This window comes from Coturnix japonica, chromosome 3 (genome assembly GCF_001577835.2).
Source record: "Coturnix japonica isolate 7356 chromosome 3, Coturnix japonica 2.1, whole genome shotgun sequence".
Classification (NCBI taxonomy): Eukaryota; Metazoa; Chordata; class Aves; order Galliformes; family Phasianidae; genus Coturnix; species Coturnix japonica.
The window spans coordinates 51,560,391-51,582,864 of NC_029518.1; the positions used below are offsets into that span (position 1 = coordinate 51,560,391).

The 22,474-nt window shown below is 43.4% G+C and overlaps 1 protein-coding gene across 2 annotated transcripts in view; it reads left to right on the top strand.

Moving 5' to 3' along the window:
- Window positions 1–11,241: 11,241 nt before the first annotated feature.
- Window positions 11,242–22,474, top strand: part of MOXD1 (monooxygenase DBH like 1) — a 47,648-nt gene continuing 36,415 nt past the window's right edge. Inside the window, exon 1 of one of the 2 annotated variants that reach the window (XM_015858586.2) lies at window positions 11,242–11,678. In XM_015858586.2, coding sequence (XP_015714072.1) covers window positions 11,397–11,678 — 282 coding nt within the window. In that variant the 5' untranslated portion in view covers window positions 11,242–11,396. Of the gene's footprint in view, window positions 11,679–22,405; window positions 22,445–22,474 lie in introns of those variants that run through there. The other variant, XM_032443744.1, reaches the window with a different exon arrangement.

Sequence of the window (22,474 nt, forward strand, 5' to 3'; positions counted from 1 at the left end):
TGGTTAGGTCATGGTTAGACTTGATGATCTTTAAGGTCTTTTCCAACCTGAATGCTTCTATGATTCTACTGGCACCACCTGTAAGAGCCCAGATTGGTGATATAAAAAGTTGGGGTGGGGGATGGAACAAAAGCTCTTCAGCTCAAGAGGTAATGACTGAAAAATCCTTAAGTTTAGTAATTGCTTTGTTGGCTTCTTGTTTTTGGGTGGGTCTTCTTTGGTTGTTTATTTGTTTTATTTTGTTTTTTAAGAGAATAATTTTCCTCTTCACTACCTTGGAAGCAGCACAGAAGGAATAAACAAGTAATTGTGGGTTTTTGTTTTTTGATTTTTTTCTCTTGAACTAGTGGTAATGTACTTAACAGAGAAATCTGTGAGCCTCGCAAGAGGCTGTAAGCATGTAAACCAGCAATTTGCAGGGAAGTTTGGGTTGAAATTGTAACTTCTTATTCTACCACGGCCTTGGATTGCACGTAACAAAAGTATGATGTTAAAATAATATGGAAGCTCTTGAAAAATGCTGAGGAGTCAGACTCTGACCTATACTTAGCGCTGTGAAATTACAGTACAGTGACTTTTGAACCAGATTTCATTACTTGATGATCATCTGTTCAGTGGAACACTGGGAGTTTGGCTATTGTGGTGTCGGTCTTACAGGAAGAGAGAGAAGACTGAAGCTAAACAAAGCAGACATTATGATTTAAGGTCCACAAAATGCCGTGACTTATTCAAAATGCCACACTGTGCTACTGGGCAGGAAAGAAGTGGTCGACAACAGGATCAGTATCACATAAGCCTTTTGAGACTGTGACCACAGCTGGTTGTCCACTTCCTCTAGCTACCACAAAGGCTTTGGGGGAGGAGCAATGAAGTCTTCCTTGAGGAGCTCTGCTTCACAAGAGAGACTGTGAACCACAGCTGGTTGTGCACTGCGACCACTTCCTCTGGCTACTGCAGAGTCTTTGGAGGAGGAGCAATGAAATCTTCCTTGAGGAGCTCTGCTTCACAAGCGGAGCTGCTGTGGGTCCACGTATGTGGGCTCCAGAGCATCATACAGCCAAAACAAGTCATGGTCTACTTGGCAATAGTAGTGTTTGTATTTTAAAGGAGACCTGTAAAACTGAGAGGTCAGGGGTCTATCAGAAGGCAAGTGCTGTTAGTGAGTTACACTGATAAGCATGTTGATATTGGAAAGAGTGTTTTTAAAAGACGTACATGAGTCCACAATAAGGTGCTGGAAGTGCAGTGCCCCTAGTCACTGCAGGTGGGGAGGCTTTTCTGGGCCCATAGAGACTGCTGAATGCTGCTGCATCTTGGGCCTCTCCTGCTTTATTGCATATACTGTCCCTAATGAGAAACAGAGCTCCTATCTCATGGAATTAGCCCATAGTTTTGCCCGCTGAGTGATACTTGTGTACAGTTGATCACAGGGGGGCTATTTCACTCTCACTGGAGGGAGAAGAAAATAAAAGGCTATTTTCTTGCTTTGATCAAGTGTAGTGTGTCATTGTCTTCAAAACGCTGTATCATAAATAAATCTTGGACTGCAGAAGTGTTCTCTGTTTGGTGATAACATGGCCTGTGAAGCACCTTGCAAAGTCATCTGCTTGAAATGTCTATGCTGAAGCAGGGCAGGCAATTATTTCAGGAAAAAAAAAAGACAATCCTTTGCAAAAGTGCAATCTGGGGGGTGCCTTTGATGTTACCTCCATGGAGAGGGAGACTTGAGGAGATTGCCTTGTACACTGATACTGTTACATCCAGACTGTACAAAAAGCACTGCTCTTGTACTTGCACCATTATTATTTTGCTTATGCAATTGCAACATCTCCTTCTTCCATCCCTCTGCAAGCCCCCCGCAGGTCTGGCTTTGCAGAAGGAGTGCTCCTGCTGTTTTACAGCTTGCAGCCTGGCCAGCTCGTAACCCAAAGCCTGCAAGAATAGAATAAGAGCTGTTTTCCTATCTGTGTGCCTCTTTTTCGTAGTCTTTGGGACTGTTATGACACTTCTGTGGGTACTTTTCCTGCTTTCCTCTGCTCCTAACCATGACCACACAGCCTGACACGAAGAAGGTTTAGCAATCAAGAAATCAGTCTTCATCCTCATAGTTAAAAGCAAATGGTTTGTTTTCTCTGAAATGAAATAAATATATTTATATATATTTTTTCTACTTGTCAGCTTTTTGTACTGAAGGACTGCCTACCCTTCCTGAAAGCTCAAAACACATCCAGTTATGAAAAGCAGTTTCTTTTTCCCGCAACCCAGCAGTGTTTTGGCAGAATGGGATTATCTATGATATTTTGCTAATATCTTGGTTTATGACTAATACAAAAGGAATCAAAGCCTCAGTTAAAACAAAAGCCAGAAAACAGGCAGCTGTTTATTCATGACTTATGTGATGACCTTTAAATCCATGGGGTTTAGGGCATCTGGAGTCATCTGATGGAGTGTAAAGCAGACAAGGACCCAACTCCATACCACCAGCAGAATATGCTAAATACAGCTCCGGCCAGGAATCTCTGCAGATGGACTGTGGATATTGTGTCCAGCTGGTACAACTGTGTGTAGAAAGATTGCATAAGTATGGGTTTCAGCCTTTGGTCTCATGGGTGTATTTGCAGACCCAACATTGCTGAAAATTGAAGTAACATTACTTGTGCTTTGGATTGGTATCGTGTGCTACAAGCAATGATAGTTTACGTTTGTTTGGAAGACTAAATTTGGTGAAATGAGCCCTAACTTGAAAATGTTTTTGTCTTTGGACATCAAACAGCTGAATATCTTTACAGTTACTGCACAAATGGAGATATTTGACAGCTGTTTTTCTGAAGATGTTTAAAATAAGTGTCTGAGATCCACTGTTGTTATGGATGTCCAGAAACCTTTCAGTGGGGTTTATTCTTTCTTCTGCAGTGCTTGCATAATACCTGTGAAAAAAATATCGACAATTAAATATAAAAATAGTTTAAAAAGTACTGATGACACTGTATCCATAGCACAGGCATAGTTTAAAAGAATAAGAACATAAATTGATAATTCTCTTAAGGCAACGTTTGAATGACCAGATTGAGTTTGGGAGTCTGTAACACTAAACAGGACGTGATCTAATTGTTATCCCATCATTGCCAATTACAGTTTGGTCCCAAAGCAATGAACATGGACCTCTCTCCAGAGGTCTCCAACCAGAGTTGTGGGGACCATGGAATATTGTGCAGAAATTTCAGCACCAAAATCCTAGTCTTGGTTGAGCTGTAAGTACCTGTGTAGAGGAGCGTGGGTCCTGTCTTGAAGACAGCTCTGCCCTCTGTGCCTTCTGAGAAGCTTTCCAAGTGTTTGTAATTACTGCTTAACTTTTCCGTTCAATTGTCCTTCTTTTGACTTTGAATAGCTTTGGCTATTGATGCAGTCGGGTAATATTTTATTTACTGTTTATCTTTTTACTCCATTTGTTATCTTTTGGATATTTAGTCTGTAATATCTCCTACCTTGGACTCAGAGCTAAAAAATCGTATCAGGTTCTCCAGGAATTTGGGAGTATTTTGGTTGTTACTTGTACATTTTCTGTTTCTTAACTATTTTTCATGGACTCTAGAGTAGGGGATGCAGCATGGCAGTTCTGGCCTTCTTCACTGGTGGCACAGCCAGTTCTCTCTGCTGTTTCATGCTGGAAGGTTATTTAGTTATGACCACAAAATCATAAAATCATTAAGGTGGGAAAAAAAACGCACTAAGATCATCTAGTCTAACCATCACCACCATGCCCACTAAATCATGCTAAACCATGTCCCTTTGTGCCACATCTACCCTTTTTTTTTCTGTGTTTGTGGTGTTTTTTTTACCCCTTTTTGCCATGATGCCACAGTCTTTCAGCACTGTTGCTTCCAGGGTACCTTTTCTATCATATAGCCGTGGCATTTGCTACACTTGATGTTATAGTCTTGCATACCTGTGTCTCTGAAGCTGAGTCAGCTGGGTGCCTCCTGAAGTTGACATTGCCAATTTCAAGAGATGATATCATTTGTTTATTTTAAAGATTTTAATTACATGTATTGTCATATTCCTTTTGCTTTTGCAGCAACCGTTCTTGTTATTCAAAGTATGAAACTGAACAAGAACACCTATCATCTCAGCAAGCAACCTGAAAAAGCCAGATGTAAAATCCAGACATTTTAATGATGACAGTGTTAAATAATATCTTTTGGAAATCTTACAATAAGTGTACTTTTCAAACCAGCAAGCAAGCCTCTCAATCTGTGTGTATTTCATATGAATGTGCTTTATATATAAGCTCTACATTTAATCACGACTTTATTCATTGCTTAGACACAAGCCAAGATGTGCGTGTGCAAATGTTTGGGGAGGAGTGGCAGCGGGGTTGCTGTTTGTAAGAGCAAAATGTATTGCTTCAGTTCTGGGTAGAAAAACTCAGCAGAGTGGTAGAGAGGTGTATTTTTGCTATCGAGGAATGTTTTCCTTCTCAAAAGCAAGATTACTTCTGTTTGCATTCAGAGATTTACCACTGACTTCAGTGGAAAGAGAACAGTGTTCAATGGTTTGCTGTGTTGAAGAATTTTGGAAACTTTTACATGATGGAGCAATTGTGTGATAACATTCAGAAGTCGCTGGGAAGACAGACGCTACCACTGTTGACCAAAGGATGCAGTACATTTGGCAGCTCCCCTTTCTGCTACATTTTTGTGCCTTGTGTATTTATGGTTTGGACAGGTTATTCAGCCTGTTTGCATAAAGAAAACAGCCTGGGGATGTGCTTTGCTCCTGCAGAACAACACATTTCCCCAAAGGCACAAAGTCCCAACTTCCTTTCTCCTTCTATTTTGTGTTTGCGCTGCTTGGTTTTATAATATAAATAAGAGAGATAAAATAAAACTATTCCCTCTGCATATATTTGTCCAATTAAGAAAAAAGAAGATTGTCCACCTTTATCCACCAATTATTACCTGAACTCAACCAGCAAGGAGGGCAAGGCAGTGGAGGTGATGTACCAAGAATGGCATCCCTGCCCCACAGGAGCATCTGTGCTGGCTTCCAGTCAGTCAGATGGATGTGTAAGTTTCAGAACAGAAGTTGTGGTCCTAAACTGCCCCTGTGAAGACTGGTGACCCAGCAGAGCTGTCTGAGGTGGAGCAGTGTTGGATCAGAGTCAGTGCTATGGCAAGACAGAAGTGAAGGGGGGAACAGAAAATAAATCAGTGCTGATGAGCTGATGAGCTCCTACAAGGCAGGTTAGGCAGGTACCTCTCAGTTCTGACCCAAGTAAAGGCCAATCTTTCTCTGGAGTCAGGGCTTGCCTTAGGTAGACACAGGTAGGTAATTCCAGCCTAGTGAGTGCACTACTGTATTTAAGGCATCCATGCTGATTTTATCCAGTCTGCCTTAAGGGACAGAGAATCTAGAGATATACTCTTAGGCTGATAATTATTTTTTTAGTAAGAAAGATGTTAACACACATTATCTGTCAAAAACTTAGTATTTTATGGAGATAACTATAGACAACATCTAATTAGCCTACAAAATCTACTAAAAATCTATCTACTGTCTTATAACCAATAAGAAAATGATTTGATCAATTAACCTTGGTTTTCCAGGTTTGTCCTCCTGTTTGAAATGACTAAGTCACAGGAGAGAGAAGCTGGCTGACTCCACTTGTTTCAGTGGTGTCACTGTGCTGAGAATCTACCTGCTGCACACTGTTCTTTCTGGAGCTGTCTGGCTTCCTGCACTCTGCCTCTTGTCCAAAGAAACAGATCTGTCTTGTCCTGTGAAAGGAGGAGTAGATGAGTTGATTTTTAGATGCAGAAATATGAGAAAAGGGTAACTATTTTATCAGTTTCATCCAGATGTTCTGTATAATCACCAAGATCTTTGAGTTATTACTTCAAAACATGGGTTGAATTTTTAATGGCACTGTAAGAACCTGATTGATAGTTGGACTTGATGATCTTAGTAGATCATCAATCTTTTCCAGCCTTTAGGATTTAGTGATTTAGAGGGGTCAGAATTTCAGATATTTTGGTGTACCAGAAAGTACCAAAACCAAAAGCCTTGGACTTGATATTTATTTTGAAAAAGCAGCATATGTAACTCCATATTTTTTTTAATGGTTATCGTTACTTTTACTTGCTCAGCTCTGGTTTGCATCCATTTTAAATTAGAGAGATTTCTCTAATAAACTATGTTTACATTCTTTATATAGAATGAATTCCTCATTAATGGGAGCCCACAGGTTATGTCTGTAGGACCTGTGTGTAGATGGGAAGAGTAAGGTTTTAGTGCTGTGGAGAATATGTAGGTTTAGTGTGTTCTGGGAAATTAGAGATGGCCTTTTGCTTGTGGCACAACCCCATGGAGGATGCTCCCAGGGGTAGATGGAAGGCAAAGTGATTTTGTCTCTCTATTGTACTGTAATGAGTCACCTGATGGTGATGATTTAGCCTGACTGCAGGTAGACTAACACCTACATGTGCACTGAGACTTTCTTGCTAGAGAGCAGCTCAGCACAGAGCTGTGTTCTGGCAATTTGCAGAAAACGAGGTATCCCACAGACATACAGAAGTTTGGTTTCCGTCAGTTCCTACCACATTCCATGCTGGTGGTGTGCTTTAGGCTAGGTGCGTGCTGGCTATTCTATTACGTGATTCAGTTTACCTGCAGGAAATCCATGAGTACTGGATATTGGCTATATACTACTAATTAGCACAAATTTATTTGATAACATTTTATAAAATGCTTTATAAATTACTTAGCAACACTATCTTGCTAACAGAAAACAACAAGGACTCTATTTTCGCCCATGGAAAATGAAATGAAATACCCTTTATCTTCTTCTGAATTCATTTTCCATTCCCCACCTGAAGGACTGATGTAAATCCAGGTTCTGATATCAGGGTGGGTGAGAGGGACAGGGAGTTGGGCTGTAGATCTATCTGGAAGTTTGTTATACCGGGAGGATGCCTACATGGAATAAACCCACCTGGAGTACATGCTTCTACCTACATTCAACTGATGGGTTGCTGAGGGCCGGAAGGCTGGACTTGATGTTGTCTTGGAAATGCTGAGCCAGCAGTGTGGGCTGCTGTATAACATGACTACCAGTGAGAATGAGAGGAGTAGCAGCACTCTTCTGTCTTGGTCTAGGGCCAAAACTGCTTCAAGAAGAGGAAGGTGGGCATGTTCCCATGCCTCCAGCAAGTGCCAAACATTTCCTCAGGCACGTGCAATGATTTGGGTGCTGTTAAACATTTGGTTAAAATGCTGAACATACAGGAAAACAAACAAACAAAACTCTTGGAAGGTGAGAACAAGCCTTTTGTCCTAACCTGCTTGACTAAGGTGAGAGAAGAGAGTGTGATGCCTATTTCTTTGATGTTTATGAAGCTGCACTTAGGAGAACAACACAGTCATGTAAATACACCAGAAGTTGTATATTTATTGTTCCTATGCTCTCCCCTGTTTTTCTGAGAGGGTATCAGAGGCACAAAGTAGCTCTGAGATGGGAAATTTATGGATCCACATCATCTTCTGAGAATAACTGCACTCTGAAAGCAAGGCACCAGTCAAGATGGGGGTCCAGGTTCTCCAATCTTCAGTAAATACTTGATCTGGTTTTGATTTCTTGGTTCATCCCTTAGGTTTTAAAGTTTTTTTATTCTTTTCACTTCTCTTTTTTTTCCACCCCATTTCCCAAACACTTGAACATTATTTTTTACGTGGTATGCTCAAAAATACCTACAATTTAATTGACCTCCATAAAGATTAACCACATGGAGGCTCACATAATCCTTTCTAATTCTCTTACTGTGCATTTTATGTATTTGTTTTGCATTTTTATTTGCTTTTGCTGAGGGGAGCAGAGAAGAAGACACCGTTGTTTTTGCTTTCTGGTTAGCATTCCGAGGAGTTACAAATTCTTCTTATGGAGTAATACACATTAATCACTGGAGCTGGAATAGACATTTGGCACCTCTGGGAATGGAGGTGGAGCAGTTCTACCTTGACGCTCTTCAGGAAGCTTTATCTTGGCTCAGGTTAGGGTTGCTTTGGAGCTCCCCTGCTCTACCTTCATCTCAAGTGTGAAATGCTCTGTTAATCTCAAACTGACACAAGTAAGGACCAGGATGCCTTCAGCTATTATTACAGTGAGTTTTGCCTCATGTCTGTTGGTGCTTGAAGTTACTCACCTGAGGATAGAAAAACAGAATTTGAGGGAGAGAAAAAAAAAAAAAAAGAGTCTATTTTCCCAGTGCTGTGCTTGGGGCTTTAGCAGAATTATTTAGCTTACTTTTCCACAGTGGCGGGCTGGTATCTGCAGACACTGCCAAATTTCCAGACAGTCTGAGTCAAGTTCATAGAAACTTCTCACTTCTCTTGGGAGAGAAAATTGGAGGGCACGGTTTTTATTAGACCAGTTGGAAAAGCATACGGGCTTCACAGCAAAGAGTCTCTCTCTCATTTCACTTGGTTGCGGTTGTTGTCTTTTCACTTCTTCTAAGAGCACCTCTGTGAAAGGAAGCGCTTTGCTGTGGCCCCTCTTGCAGCGCAGTGGTGGGAGCTGACTCAGAGCCTGAGGCCATCGGCAGCTCATCTCTGCCGGTCACAGCTCCACAGGGGAGCGGAGGAGCCCTTTCCCTTTCATCTGGATTTATCCCAGCCCCCGTTTTTCCACTTTCACTTCCAGCACTCATCCACTCTGAAGTGGGACTGCAGTTGAGATACTAAATATAAATACAATTTAAATACGGTTGCCTATGTTTCATAGATTAATACTTTTGCCAATGTAATACGCACTGCTATTTGCCCGTCCACCCATCATGTGGGGCACACATGATTTCCACGCTTTTTACATAGGTTTAATAGCAGCTAATTTTTTTTTCCCCAATGACTGCTATGTACTGCTCTTTGAAGCATTGAAGGTCCATGGTGTCACACTTGCTGGTAATGCACCTGCAGCACCTGGGAAGGCCTTCACCCTGTAGGTTTAAAATGCTTCTGCACTAGTCAGCCAAGCAAATTACAGTCTGTCCTTCAGCCAAGTGCTGTGTTCAAGGGAGACATTGCTCTGAATGAAGCCCACTGTCACTGCCAGCTCTGAGTGATTTACTATATATATATATGTATGAGATTTTTTCTTAAACAGCTTCAGCAGTTCCTTGATTGACACCCAGCTTTGCTCTAGATGGAAATGGGCTATGATGCTCTATCTTGGATGTGTTTTTTCCCCTTACAGTGCTAGGAAGTGACGGGTGGTTTGTATCAAAAACCACAGAGTGCGTAGTTTTGTATCAAAGGGTGCCTGCCTTTGTGGGAAGTTCCTCATGCTTTACACATCTTGTGCATTTTTTTTTCTCCAGTGTTTGTAATATGAACAGGAAATTTTTAACCCCTTTCTTGGTGTGTGAGCAACTCCTGTGCAACTGTGTGAGGGAGCAATGGGCACAATCATCTTCTACAACAGCAGCAAGAGATCTGAGAGGAAGACACCCATCACTGTGTGACTGCCTTCCCCTGGGAAAGAAACACGGGGCTGGGTTCAGCCAGGAGGTGACACCCAATGTGGTTTTGCAAGAGTCTGGTCTTTTTCTTAAGCAAAACAAATGTTTTTTGTTGAAGTCGCCGAATTCTCTTAACTATGAATTTTGGGAACTGCACTGCTCTTCCCACAGAGTGCCTCTTCTAACTCCACTAGGAAAGTTTTATTGCATTGGTATTGTTCTTAGGAGTATAAATAGCAGCGAGCCTGAAAAGGTTGGGTTTGTCACTGTGCTTGTAGATGAAGCACACAGCTTTGCTGGGATGGCTTGTCTTAATGGAAAAATGTCTGCCGGAGGTTGGAAAACTGTAGGGCTGTCATTCCTGCCCTTTTACTATTCCAAGTTCAGCAGTGTGGGTGATGAGCAGGGCCCCTGGGTCCAGTTCCACAGCTGGGGACAGGCTGCAGCCCCAGGGTTGGCACGGCATTGTCTTTGCTCCAGCCTTCAGCCTTCAAAATGTCATTTTTCCACAAAATAAAGCCTGGGAGCAGCCCAGGGTTGGATCGAGTGCTGTGGAACAGGGAAGTCTCTATGATCACAGGCTGCTTAGGGCACACCGTACTTCCTGGGGGCTGCTCCTCAGGGGCAGCTCACCAGGAACACATGGCTGCCCACAGTGCTGCCACTTCTGCCAGCTTCCTGTCGCAGGGCAGACCTCTGCTCTGCCCTCTGAGACACTGCAGCCTGTTCAGTTTACCAGAGTATACACTGCCTTGGCTTTTGGCTGAGCTCTCCGGAATGATCTCAGCTTCCCAAAGTCTGGGTTACTCAGAGCCTGCTCTCTGCTTTTCTGACCCTCATTCCTGGAGATACTCAAGGTCAGGTTGGATGGGGCCCTGGGCAGCCTGAGCTGGTGGGTGGCAGCCCTGCCCACAGCAGAGAATTGGGACTGAGTGGGCTTTGAGGTCCCTTCCAACTCAGTGTAGTTCATTCTCAGGGTTTCTGTTGTGTAAGAATGTAATACACAGCCTTAAAAGAAAAGTAAGGCACATTTTAAGAAAACTAAGCCCCTTTGTAAGGAACATCCTTCATTCCTCCCATGCGTCTCCCTCCTGGAGATCTACAGCATATTCTGCTTAACTCTAACAGATGACAGGGCAGATGTACCATGCAGTTACAGTTTCTGCTTCAGTGAACGCCATCCAGCTGTGGGCATTAGCGCTGCGCTGCCCGACACCTTCGTGTGCTCTGTGCTGTCAGTCACCTTTGAAATTACCGTTACAGTGGGAAGTGCTGTCACACTGATCTGTCCCCCTTAATAATCAGGTCCGTGTTTCCAGTATCTAATCGCTTCTTGATATTTTCCCCTCTGTATTTCTTGCAGTGTTTCGGATGAAAGTAATTTCTTGGTGCTTACTGTTTTCTCATCCTCTTCTCTTTAAGAAGTTCTGCAGTTTGATGCATCCCTCGCTTGGTGATGTTTGTCAGGCATTTGCACACAGAAGCCAACGAAGAGCTCGCTGTTACCTCCCTTACGTACTGCTTTGAGTGGCTTTTGTACAATCAGCTTCTCACCGTGCTGAGTACCGCGCTCTTTCCATCGGAGTTAGATACGCTCCGAAGTCCAGCAGCTTGACTTCACTTTAACGGGACGCGGCGAGGACCGACGCGCCCTGCCGGCCGTGACCCCCGGGCGCTACGCCGTACCGCTTTCCCCGTACGGTGCGGACTCACCCTCCGTCGGATATCGGCCGCAGGTGCTGCCGGCGGGGCGGGAGCGGACAAAGCGGCGTTGGCGGGGCCGGCCCGCGGCGGGGCGGGGTGACCGCCCCATCCCTCCTCCGCGCTGCCGGGCGCGCACGCTCCCACGCGAGCCCAGTGCCACGCGCGGCGCTGCGCGGCGGGAGGATGCGGCCGCTGCGCCCCTGGGCGCTGCTGTTGGGTGCGCTGCTGTTGGGTGCGCTGCTGCTGGGCGCCGCCGCGGCCGCGACGCGGAGCTACCCGCACGTCGCGGTGTTGGACGGCGCGGCCGCTTACCGCCTGCTGTGGGGCCGCCGCGGCAGCGCGCTCGCCTTCCGCCTGGAGGTGCGCACCCGCGGCTACGTGGGTTTCGGGCTCTCGGCCGGCGGCGGCATGGCCTCGGCCGACATCGTGGTGGGGGGCGTGGAGGGCGGGCGGCCCTACCTGCAGGTAAGGACCCGCATCCCGCGCCCTTTGTCTGGCGGACGCTCCTCTTCCTCCCCGCGCGGCCGTCCCCTTCCTCCACCTCGCTTCTTCTACCTCCGCACCGCTCCTTCCTCCCGGCCCTTCGGTTTTTCCCATTGTTGAGCTCCTCTCCCCTCCTTTCGGTCCGCGCCCCGCCAACCTTCCCTCCAAACTTCTGCGCGGGTGTTGTCGGGGGTGTCGGATTTCCTTCATCCCAAAGCGCCTCAGCCTTCTCCCGTCTCCTCGGGCGCACTCCCTGCCCGTACTGCGAGCCTGGACGCGGACGGGACGGGAGCGGTTGCCCTGAGCGGAGCCCGTCGGTGCGACCGATCCGCCAGCCCGGCTCCGTCCCTGTGACCCGCTGACACGGGCGCGCGGCCCCGCTGCCCACTCGAGATGCTAAACGACCACTCTGCCGCGTTCCTTCCCTCCTCACCTGGCGGCGTTCCGCCCTCGTTACTGAAATGGGCTCACGGGTAACCGCTGGAACTCACCGCTTACCCTCCGCTAAAAGCAAGTTCGCGGGAGCCCAACCCTTCGAGAGTAATTCTCTGGGTGTTCTTCAGCGGTTGCCTTTGTATTGCCGTGGCTGGGATAAGCGTGCGGGACGGCGGTTCACCCGCTCCTGGAGGTGTCAGTGTGGGGGATAGGGGCCTTTTGTTCTCTCTCAGCGCCCCGAACCCCATCCTGGGTGCTCCATGGGGCCGGGCAGCGGGGTGGGATGCGGGGGAGTCGGGCTCGGCGTGGCGTCTTGTCACCCCTAATGACAGCTCTCTGAGATCGGATTTCACTCTGCTCCTATTGTTAAGGGGACAGGCTGGGAGCCGTGTTAGAGCGCTGAAACTGACGCTTCTGTATCAAGAAGGGTTTTTGTTTGATTGTTTTCCCCAAATCCTGGATTCTTGCTAACTTTTCCCAATGAGGAAACGAAATGCTCCATAACTTCTCTGCTGTTTGTTAAGGTTTTATGAAATCAAACCTTTTCTAGTAAAAGGGTGCCTTTTTAGCATATATATATATATATATATATATATATATATATTCCTCGTTAGTTGCTATATGAAGTTTAGGCAAATATTTGTCTTATTGAAGTTCAAAGTTTTTCAAAGTAATCTTTTTCTCATATTTCAAAGCGAAGATGGATTTATTTTATTATTATTATTATTTTTAAAAACCTCAGTCTAAATAAATCACCAATAAGAAAACCCCCATTCTGGCTGGTGTGCAGCACAGCTCTCAGAGGTGCAGGGTGTGCGCTCACCAGAGCCCTGCATCGCAGCACATGCACCTATTTAAAGAAACCCAGACTTTCTGTCTGGCTGATTCATGGATGTGTTCATGTAAGGCAAGCCTTGTGGAAAGGCATCCAGAGCTGATGTAAAGGCACCCAGTGGTGAAGAATCCATCACTTTTCTTGGTAGCGCGGCCATGGTGAGACTTTGCTGTTCCTTATTTCCAGTAATCACTTGGCTGGGCCCAAATTCCAGCTATGTAATTTCTCTATTAGATTTAAAAGCCTACTCCCCAAATCCTGCCCCCAGAAAGTTATTTATATGCTGTAATCAGGTCACTCCTCAATTTTCTTTTGCATAAAATAAATAGATACAGCTCTGTAAATATTCCACTACGTGACTCGGCTTATGAGCAGGAGGGAGACTGACTTTTGACACTTTCCAACAGTGACAGGACAAGGGGGATTGCTTTACATTAAAAGAGGGGAGATTTAGGTTAGGTGTTAGGAGGCGATGCTTTACTCATGGTGGTGAATCAGTGGTACAGCTGTCCAGAGAAGTTGCGGGTGCCTCATTCCTGGAGGTGCTCAAGGCCAGGTTAAATGGGGTCCTGGGCAGCCTGAGCTGGTGGGATCAGCCCTGCCCATGGCAAGTGGCTGGGACTGGGTGGGCATTGAGGTCCCTTGTTGCCCAAGCCATTCTCTGCTTCTGTGATTCTATGGTATTTTTCCCAACATTCAAAGCACCTTTGTGGCAGTTTTCAGCACCCTCCTCTGGTTTTCAGTATCTTTAAAAATGGTTCTGTGCGTTCTTGTGCCAAAGATTTAATTTACTGTCAGCTCATGACAAATAGAACAGAGAGAGAAAAGGAAGGACTGCAGCAATTGCCTCCTGTCATGGAACAGATGATATTTGTTCTGAAACACTTAGTTAACACATAAACATCTGCTAGGCAAAGTGCTATGAGTTATTATGTTACACTCTTGAGTAGATAAGGTGCAGAAGAAATCATTTCTATCCCTGAGGCTTGCTGGTAACCCGTGGCTTTCACCATCCTCAGTTCTTCAGTGCTAGGCAGTAAGGTTTATTTGCAAAGTGGGACAAGGTCTTTTAAGAAAGGCAAACTGATAAAACATTTCTGTGCTTGCCCTGGAAGAAGGAAGGATGAGATACGAAGAGGATGGAGCAACACCCTGAGGAAACAAAATCCATCCAAAGGGTTTTCCGGACAGGCAGCACAGACTGATACAAAATGAGTTGTTGACCTTGTTCTAAAGCCTCACTTTAGTAACGTCTAACTCTTCCCTTTTCTGGTCACAGAGCTAACATTTTAAAAACACTGCATTTATTAGTTGCATATCATCATCATTTAAATTATTTGCTATGTGAAGGAATTTCTCATAGTTAATGGTCTATGTATTGTAGAGTATGTAGTAGTGTAGTACATAGGTTCATGCCTAGCTGCACTCTATGAAATATGTGCACCGTAAATGAAAGAACTTACTTTTCAGTTTCAGAAATACGTTTTTAATCCATGATCATCAGTTGGGGAAACGTGCATCGTGCTCTAAACTCTTAGGAGGGTTATTTTTCGATTTCTTTGAACATTCTGAGATGCTTGTTAATGGCCCAATTTTCAGAAGCCCTTCTGAAACACCTTTACAGCCTTTCAAGTGGGCGTTAACGTGCTGCTCTGTGAGGAAAACTGAACATCTTCCCCCCAGCTCCCTTAAATTCTCTCTCCTTTCAAAATAGAAAGTGTTCTTGGAGGGAAGAGTGCTCTCCTGGGAGCAAACAAGTGAGTGCAGTCAGACTGCAGCCTTAGCAGAGTGATGGCAGGTGCTGCACACTGTGCAATGGTGTGCTGAGGTAGAATTCCAGAGAGCTTTTAGAGAGGAGAGAGGATGTTTCCTCTGGCGTTTGTTCTTCATCCTCTTACAGCCAGTCGGTGCCATTCCCACCATCAGCAGGCAGTGTCTTTCTTTCAGCAAACTGAATGGCCGAAAGCTCTGGAGATCTGAGATGGGATTTCTTGTTGTTTCAGATGTTTGGTGAACTTAGGTGTAAGGCTTACCTATTCTGTTTTGCTTTTCCATTTTGGAGCTGTATGTAAGGAAAAGGAGGTCTGGGATAATGAGTAAAGAGCAGAAAGATTTGAAACACTTAACTTCACTTTTCTCTAAATATATAGAGGTAGAAAGTGGTACAAGCACCAGAATGGCTTTTTGAAGAACTTCTGAATAATACATAAATTATACCTTGATTATCTCTGCATTTCTGAAGTTTGGCTTTTGGGACAGGAACACAGACTTACTTTGGGAAAGTGTAGAGGATACAGCATGCACTTGTGCATACATCTGTAGCAGTGGTGTGTTTTGAGGGAGCTGCCTGTACCGAGTGTAGGGAGGAAAAGAGGGAGGTGGAGGAGCAAATTACCCAAGCACTTTGCTAACAGCCTTGTGCTGTGTCACTGAGGGTTATGCAGGTTTGGGGCAAAGGTAATGAGAAGTAGAAGGTACCAATGGGCTCTGGTGTCAGACAGCCATGACCTGCCTTTACCTCTGCTGGTAAAGGAGTTGGCATGGCTGTGCAGTCTGTACTCTGCAAAGTGTTCCTGCAGCATGGCTGTGGCCACTTGCAGCGTATGCTGCTCTTCATGAATCTTCATTTCGGGACAGCTTCAGCTATTGCATCAAGCGATTCCTTCCTTCTTCTTTTTCTATTTTACTTTATTTTTTTTTAAATGTCCTTTGTGCTTATGAATTGACACAGCGTGCATTTTCATTGCCGTGCCTTTTCCTTGGTCTCCACCCCTGTCTGGAATTGTGCATCCCCACCCACTGCACGTAGCTGCCGAGAGCCCCATTTTGGGGCAAGTAATCCTCCTTGATGAATGGCTATTTTGTGCAAGTTACACAAGAGAGCGGCATTGTTGGAGTCTTCTGTTGAACTTGCACAAAAATAGTCCCTCCTCAGGGTGAATAGGGACTGTGTGTCACTAAAAAGTACTTTATTATTCATTACGGCCCCGCTTGTTAACCATCACCCGAACTAAAGAATATCTGTTATCAAATGTATCCCATGGAGTTAGCTTAATTGCTCGTAGGGAAGTACTTGGAAGAGGTTTTAAGGGACAAAAAAACAGTGTGCTTTCTCTGTACTTAACGATATGCCTCTTTTAAGTGCACTCGTGCCAACGGCAGCAAAAGAAGTGTTTAGAAAACAACTTGAAAGGCACCAGAAGAGAGATGCAAAGCGAGTGCCACGCTGACATATCTCAGTCGGCGCTTTGTTGGAGGTATTTCATGCCTTCGGGCATTGTGGCGAGATCTCCCGATGACTAATGAGTCCTCTTGGCCTCCGAGCGGGGCACAAAGGGACGCGGCACAGGCGTCTCCTCGGGCCGGGCGCTTTGTACTGCCCCTCGAAGGAAGGGTGGGGAGGACTGAGCAGCGACAATCGGGGAACAAAAGATGGGGATCACTCTGGAGTTCCCATCGTTGGCAGGGGTCGGGGGTCCGCTTTGCAAGTTTTTTGTTTGTTTGTTTTGTGTTTCGGGTGTTTGTGGCATTTTCGCTTTCAGTTCGGATTTTGGCAACGCCAGGAAAATTAAGTTTTCCACTAGTGTAAGTGTCAGAGCTTCGCAGCCTGGGCTGGATGAAAACGCATTCACCTTGAGTGATGCAAGGGTTTAAAGTATCAGGGGAGTGGTTTTGTTCCCCTAATAAGCAGGAGCGGGACTAGGAGATATATTCTGTGGCACAGATAGCAACTTTGGGAACAAGTATCGTTAATAGTTGTGCTCCAAAATCCCTGCAGTGTTTAGAAAACTTCTAATAATTGAAGCAATTAAAGTAATTAAACCAAGAAAATTTGTGCTGCTTGAATAAGCTCCTGTATAAGGAATGTTCCTTGTGATAAAGTGCAGTAGTGGGACTGGATTGAGCAGTATCTCCTAGTTACAGACTTTCTCTCCCTTAAAACACCTAGCTACATGTTTAGTCTAGTCTGTTTGTGTAAGGATAGTCTTTAAACTAGTTCTGTAGCTGCTGATACAACTGGAATAAAACTTCTAAAATCAACATTTATTGCAATAATGTCCCAGGGTCTGTGGTACTCCTCTGCAAAGTCAAATTCTCCATGCTGATAAGCAATGCCAAGTTTGCAACTGCTAACGCTGCTTATACCTGTGTGTATCAAGATGGAGAACTTAGCATGCATCAGTGTTTTTCATTGCTGTGCACAGAAAATTGTGTTTTTATATCCTTTAGGAGAGCCACAGGAACTAGGGAGTGTCACCCCAGAGTGTAGGCTGCTGGGAGCAGCTCTGGGCAGACACAAGAACCAGATACAAGAAATACACCCAGCATGTTCAAATGACTTACAGCTTGAGGAACAAAGATGTGTCTCTCAGTAAACAATTGTTTCATCTGTAAAAAAATAATGCCTTATTTTTTCAAAGACAGTGTAGGTACATGTACACACAGATCTGTGGTATCTGTGCAAATACACAAGTGGATAAAGTGAATCTTTGTGTACCTACGTGTGCGTTTCAGAACAGGTGCACCCTGGTTATTTGTTATAGGTAAGAATGTTCAGCCCTTGTTATAATAGCAAAGTAGCACTAAACACGTTGCCACACTGACTCCAGTGTAACTCAGCCAGTCAATACAGCTTCCATGTGACAGAGAGCTGGGCTTCTCAGCAGGGAGTGAATCATCTCATAGTCATCTGGTGTGTAGGTTAAAAAAAACACAAACAGCAACAAAAAGTACCCAATCAATCAGTAACTTAACTAGAAGCAGTTGGTTCTTAGGGCTGTGGCTGAACTTGCTGATCCCACTTACTTTAGGAACTTCTTGCAGTTGATTGATTGCTGCCACCATACTTCTTGCTGTGGATATTTTTCCATTTGCGGGCCAATCCCAAAATCAGATCAGTCAACTGGAATGCTCTCAAGGTGTTCTTATTTTCTTATTTAAAGCAGTGATGCTTTCAGACTCCCACTTTGTGTTAGTCTTCAATAGGTGGGCTCTGCTTTTCCCTCACATATATATATGTATAACAGGATCTTTTCCTTAAACTCAAGCTGAAATTTATTTGAGGTTGAAAAAAGGTTGGTTTTCTTATTTGTAAACTCATGCTCTGCTTGCTTCTTGCTAAATACAATGTAAAAACAGCTTTTTAAGATATACTTTTGGTGGTTATATCCAGTGTGTGCTGGAACCACAAGCAGCAGGATTCCATCTGAATTAAACGCAACAATAAAAAAGAGAAATGTTAACCACAGCTATTCTTCTGGAAACCCAGAAAGGCATAGCTTGGTGCTGATTTCATTATGAAGTTCTGGTCAATTCTTTTGCATCCTGTAACAATTTTTCCATCCTATTTAGACTAAGATAGATCTCCTCCTGCACCAACTCTTTTCTTGGTTGCAGCTTCCCAATTCCATTGCCAGACTCTTCAGTCCTGCTCTTAGACACAGGTTTGGGCACTCTGGGGATGTTCATAACTCTGAGAGTTGGCTGTAGATCATAGATTGGGACTGATTGAGACTTAGCTCATTTTTCCCCCATTTCCCTTTCCTGGCTGGTCCCTTGGCTTGCTTCTAGCTGTTCCCACGGCCAGGATGGTTGGGAGCTCCTGGCTGAAAGGCAGCTTGCAGGGATCCCAAAGACAGAGCTGTGCTAGAGCCCAGCTGCAGGTGATGGGGCTGCAGCCTGTAAGCTGTTGGTGGCTCCTTTATGTTGAAAGGTGCTGTATATAATTTAGCATGGGAAAGGGATACCATAAACAAAACGAGCTTGTACATTGTAAAAATGTGGGGAGGGAGCCTTATAAACACCTGTTCAAGTAAGCTATGACAGCTGGTAGTGCTTTTCTCATGAGGCTTCCTTCAGCAGCTGTGCTTACATTCTCTGAGGATAAAAAATTGAGAAATTATCCTGTCTGTCTTTTGCTGAGCAGCAAACAGAAACCATCTATGCTACAAACCATTTTCCTAAGAAAGTGAGAGGTTCACAGGATCTGAAAACTGTTCAATGTGACCAGACACACTTCTGGAAAAAAACAAACAATGTGCAATATCAGAAAGATCTCTCTTTTCAATCTGTTGATTCAGCTCCTAGGTAGCATTAGGGATGATTGCACAATGTAACCCAGAGATCTAAATGCCAACATATGCGGTAGAATCAATGGAAGCGCAGCAGCTGTAAATGCTTCTAATGTAAATGTAAGTAAATTTTGAAGCAACACTTTCTTATTATGTAGCTTGACAAATAATGCTGTCAAATCTTTGTTTTAAATGATAACCAAAACAAGATGCTTGTGCCCGAAAAATAGCCCTTTTCCCCTTTTATTCTGTAACTAATGATGTTTTTGTCAAGTTCATGTAAAGCTTAGCAACTCTATCTTCTTTTGACAATGTATTTTGTGTATATATAAGAAGCCGAAGAATCTGAATTCAAGGGCAAAATCAGTAGATAAGTCACGTTTTCAGGTTCTTGCTAAGTATTTGAGAAAATCAGTATTAAGGAGTTGATAGTTGCTGCAGATCTGTGCTGGAACTGCATGAAATTCAGAATATCTTGCACCAGTATAATCCTGCCAACAAAAGAACCAGGTTTTCTGACTGTATGGGGTGTTAAAACTAAATCTGCATGAAAGAGGTGTCCGTGTCAGTCTTTTTTTATTTGGTAGGAATAGTAAGTTGTGCTAAAATAAGGCAAATTTCAGACCATCTGCAATAGTTATTGAAGTATTGTTGTTCTGTTGGTGGAAATGTCACCCTCCTTTCTCAACAGAATTACATGTGCGAAGCTTGTAAGTTTAGGTGAGGTCTGTATCATGGCAGGCTCTCAGTGGGGGCATTTGGAACCATATGTAGATGCCAGCCATGCTGCTGAAGCCCAGGCATCCCTGACTTCTGGTGGGTCCATCCTCTGTGCTGTTCCTTGGCTTTGTAAATAACATTCAAAGGCCTGCAGAGGTACCCAGCTTTCTCCTAACAAAGATTTGAGCAGAGCATAGGCTGCCCAAATATGATCTTTTGATTGGATTTGTAAAGAAATTTCCTTTGTCACTTTCTCTTTTCCTCCAAAAAGAAACATCTCTAGAAACATCTTTAAATATCTGTAATATCTGTGATGCTACTGATCCAAATCACAGCAAGCTTAACTGTGTTAGAAGAAAGTTACCTGGAGTATACGCATCTTCCATGGTAATGCCTGAAAATATTTCTTTTAAACTAATGTTCTTTACATAGGTTTAGCTTAGTGAGCGTGAGGAAAGATGAGTGAAACTTCCAGCCACTTCTTGTTATTTTTCCTTTTTTGATACTATTCAGTCATTTTTGCACAAATGTCTATATATGTCTTTTCAGCTCAAATGGATAAATTGACCAAAACTTGCATAGTTTGGCTTAAAATGTGTTCTGTGAGCAGAAGGAGATTAGAATATTTCTTTGGTGACATGTCTTTAATTTGTTCTCAATTTGGCAAACAAACTTTTCATGGCAGAGGTTGAGCAATCTAATTCTGGGCTTTTCAGAAATAATATATATATTATAATATATATAATATATAAATAATATATATATAAATATATATAATTATATAATATATATATATATAATATATAAAAATATAATATAATATATATAAAATATAAAAAATATAAAATATAATATATATATATAATATATATATATATTATATTTTTATATATTATATATATATTATATAATTATATATATATATATATATATATATATAAAATAACATTGTATATATAATATATGATGAACATCTGGGTAATTTTCAACAAAAGGAATAAAAAATAGTGATAGAGGCAGTTGGTAACTTGTAAACAGCTTGTGGGAAATGCATTCAGGCTTGATTCCTTTAGTGCAGTCCAATTGCACTCAGTGGAACTGTAGGATTTGGGGGACAAAGGGACACCTCTAGCTTCCCAGGAACTACATGAATTTGCTTCCCAAGTATTCTCAGCACCCTGATATTCAAGGGATGTTTCATGGAGCCATGTATTATGCAGTGGAAGAAAACAGAGCCAGCGACTTCATTACTCCACAGAAATTTTCACATGGGAAAGATTAACATTAGTTGATCAGATTAAGATCTGCCTGCAGGACGCTCTTGGGTGAGTTGAGGAGTGAGATGCTGCTGGGGACTGGTGGTGGGCTGGCAGTGAGCCCCTAGCATTGCAGAAGCCGCTTCCCCAGGGCACAGGATGAGCCCACAGCAAGTGGAGCTGTGGCACAGCTGTCACCCAGGTAGACAAAGAGTTCCACCAATGGTTATAGTATCAAGTCATAGCTGAGAAAGTACCCTTCTTTACGTGCTTCTTTCAATTGGTCTTACCCACACCCTGCAGGCTCATGGAAGTTAGGGCTGTTCTACACACGGTTTTTATACTTGCAGATCACCAGGAATATATTGGAGTGCACACACCTGATTTGGCTTCTCATTTCTGAACTCTCCTTCCCAGCTGTTTCAAGCTAAGACTCACAACCTACTCCCAGGAGGGAAGGCTTCTCTCCCATTTCTATTCTGCAGTACTTCAGTATTTGGTTGCTTATTCTAGTACAAGGATGCTTTCCTCCAGTTTAATGTAACATCTCAGAAATATACCACACCTTGGTCAAAGTTGGTGGTCACAAGGTTACGCTTCTAGTTCAGACAAGCATTTACTATATTTAAGATGAAAATAGATGTTTTAGTTACATAAAGGTGTTTTCAGAGCAGGGATGGTATACAGTCTCTCTGCCCAAGCTCTAATGTAGAAGTGAAGTGGAGCACTTTGTTCCCACAAAATATCCACCTGAGTACCGTCCCAGGACAGGACCAGTATTTCCATCTGGAAAAGCAAATCTGAAGTAGCTAATGACTACTCTTTTTTTCAGGACATAGCTTCACCTCCCATTCCTCTCTTTTGCTGTTTTTGGTGGTAGTTTTCCCACGTATGCATTCCTTCACATAAGTATTCATTCACTTCTAGTTGCAAGAAGTGCTGACAGGAAAAGCATGACACTTTTTGGTAACTTTAGAATTTAGATTTGTTTTAGAAGTGAAAATCAGAACTGTTTCAGTAGTTTTGGCAAGGCAGAGCTAAACCTGAATGTTTGCATGCTGATATAAATGCTCTGTGTTTACCCTTTTCTTCCTTGAAATTGTGTCATGACTGAGATAATTTTATGATTTTCATCATTTCAAATAACACATCTTATGAAGTGTTTAAGCATGCAGTTATTCTCATACCTGTAACAGATGTGCTTGTGGTCTCTTGTACACAGAAAGATTTCTTGACCGTGATTAAGTTCAAAGTTATAGCTTTTTGTGAATTCTTTTGTGAATTAAAATGATGTCAGCCACTTTTACCAGTGTCACGATATTTGAACATAATATTTTGTGATTTTTCAGCTTTCTCGCCTCCACTTGAGCAAATGGATATGAAAGCTAGAAACCTCTCTAAAATTAAATGGAGGTTCAAATAGCTTCAGAGGTAAATGCCTTCAAGAAACAGCAGGTCTTG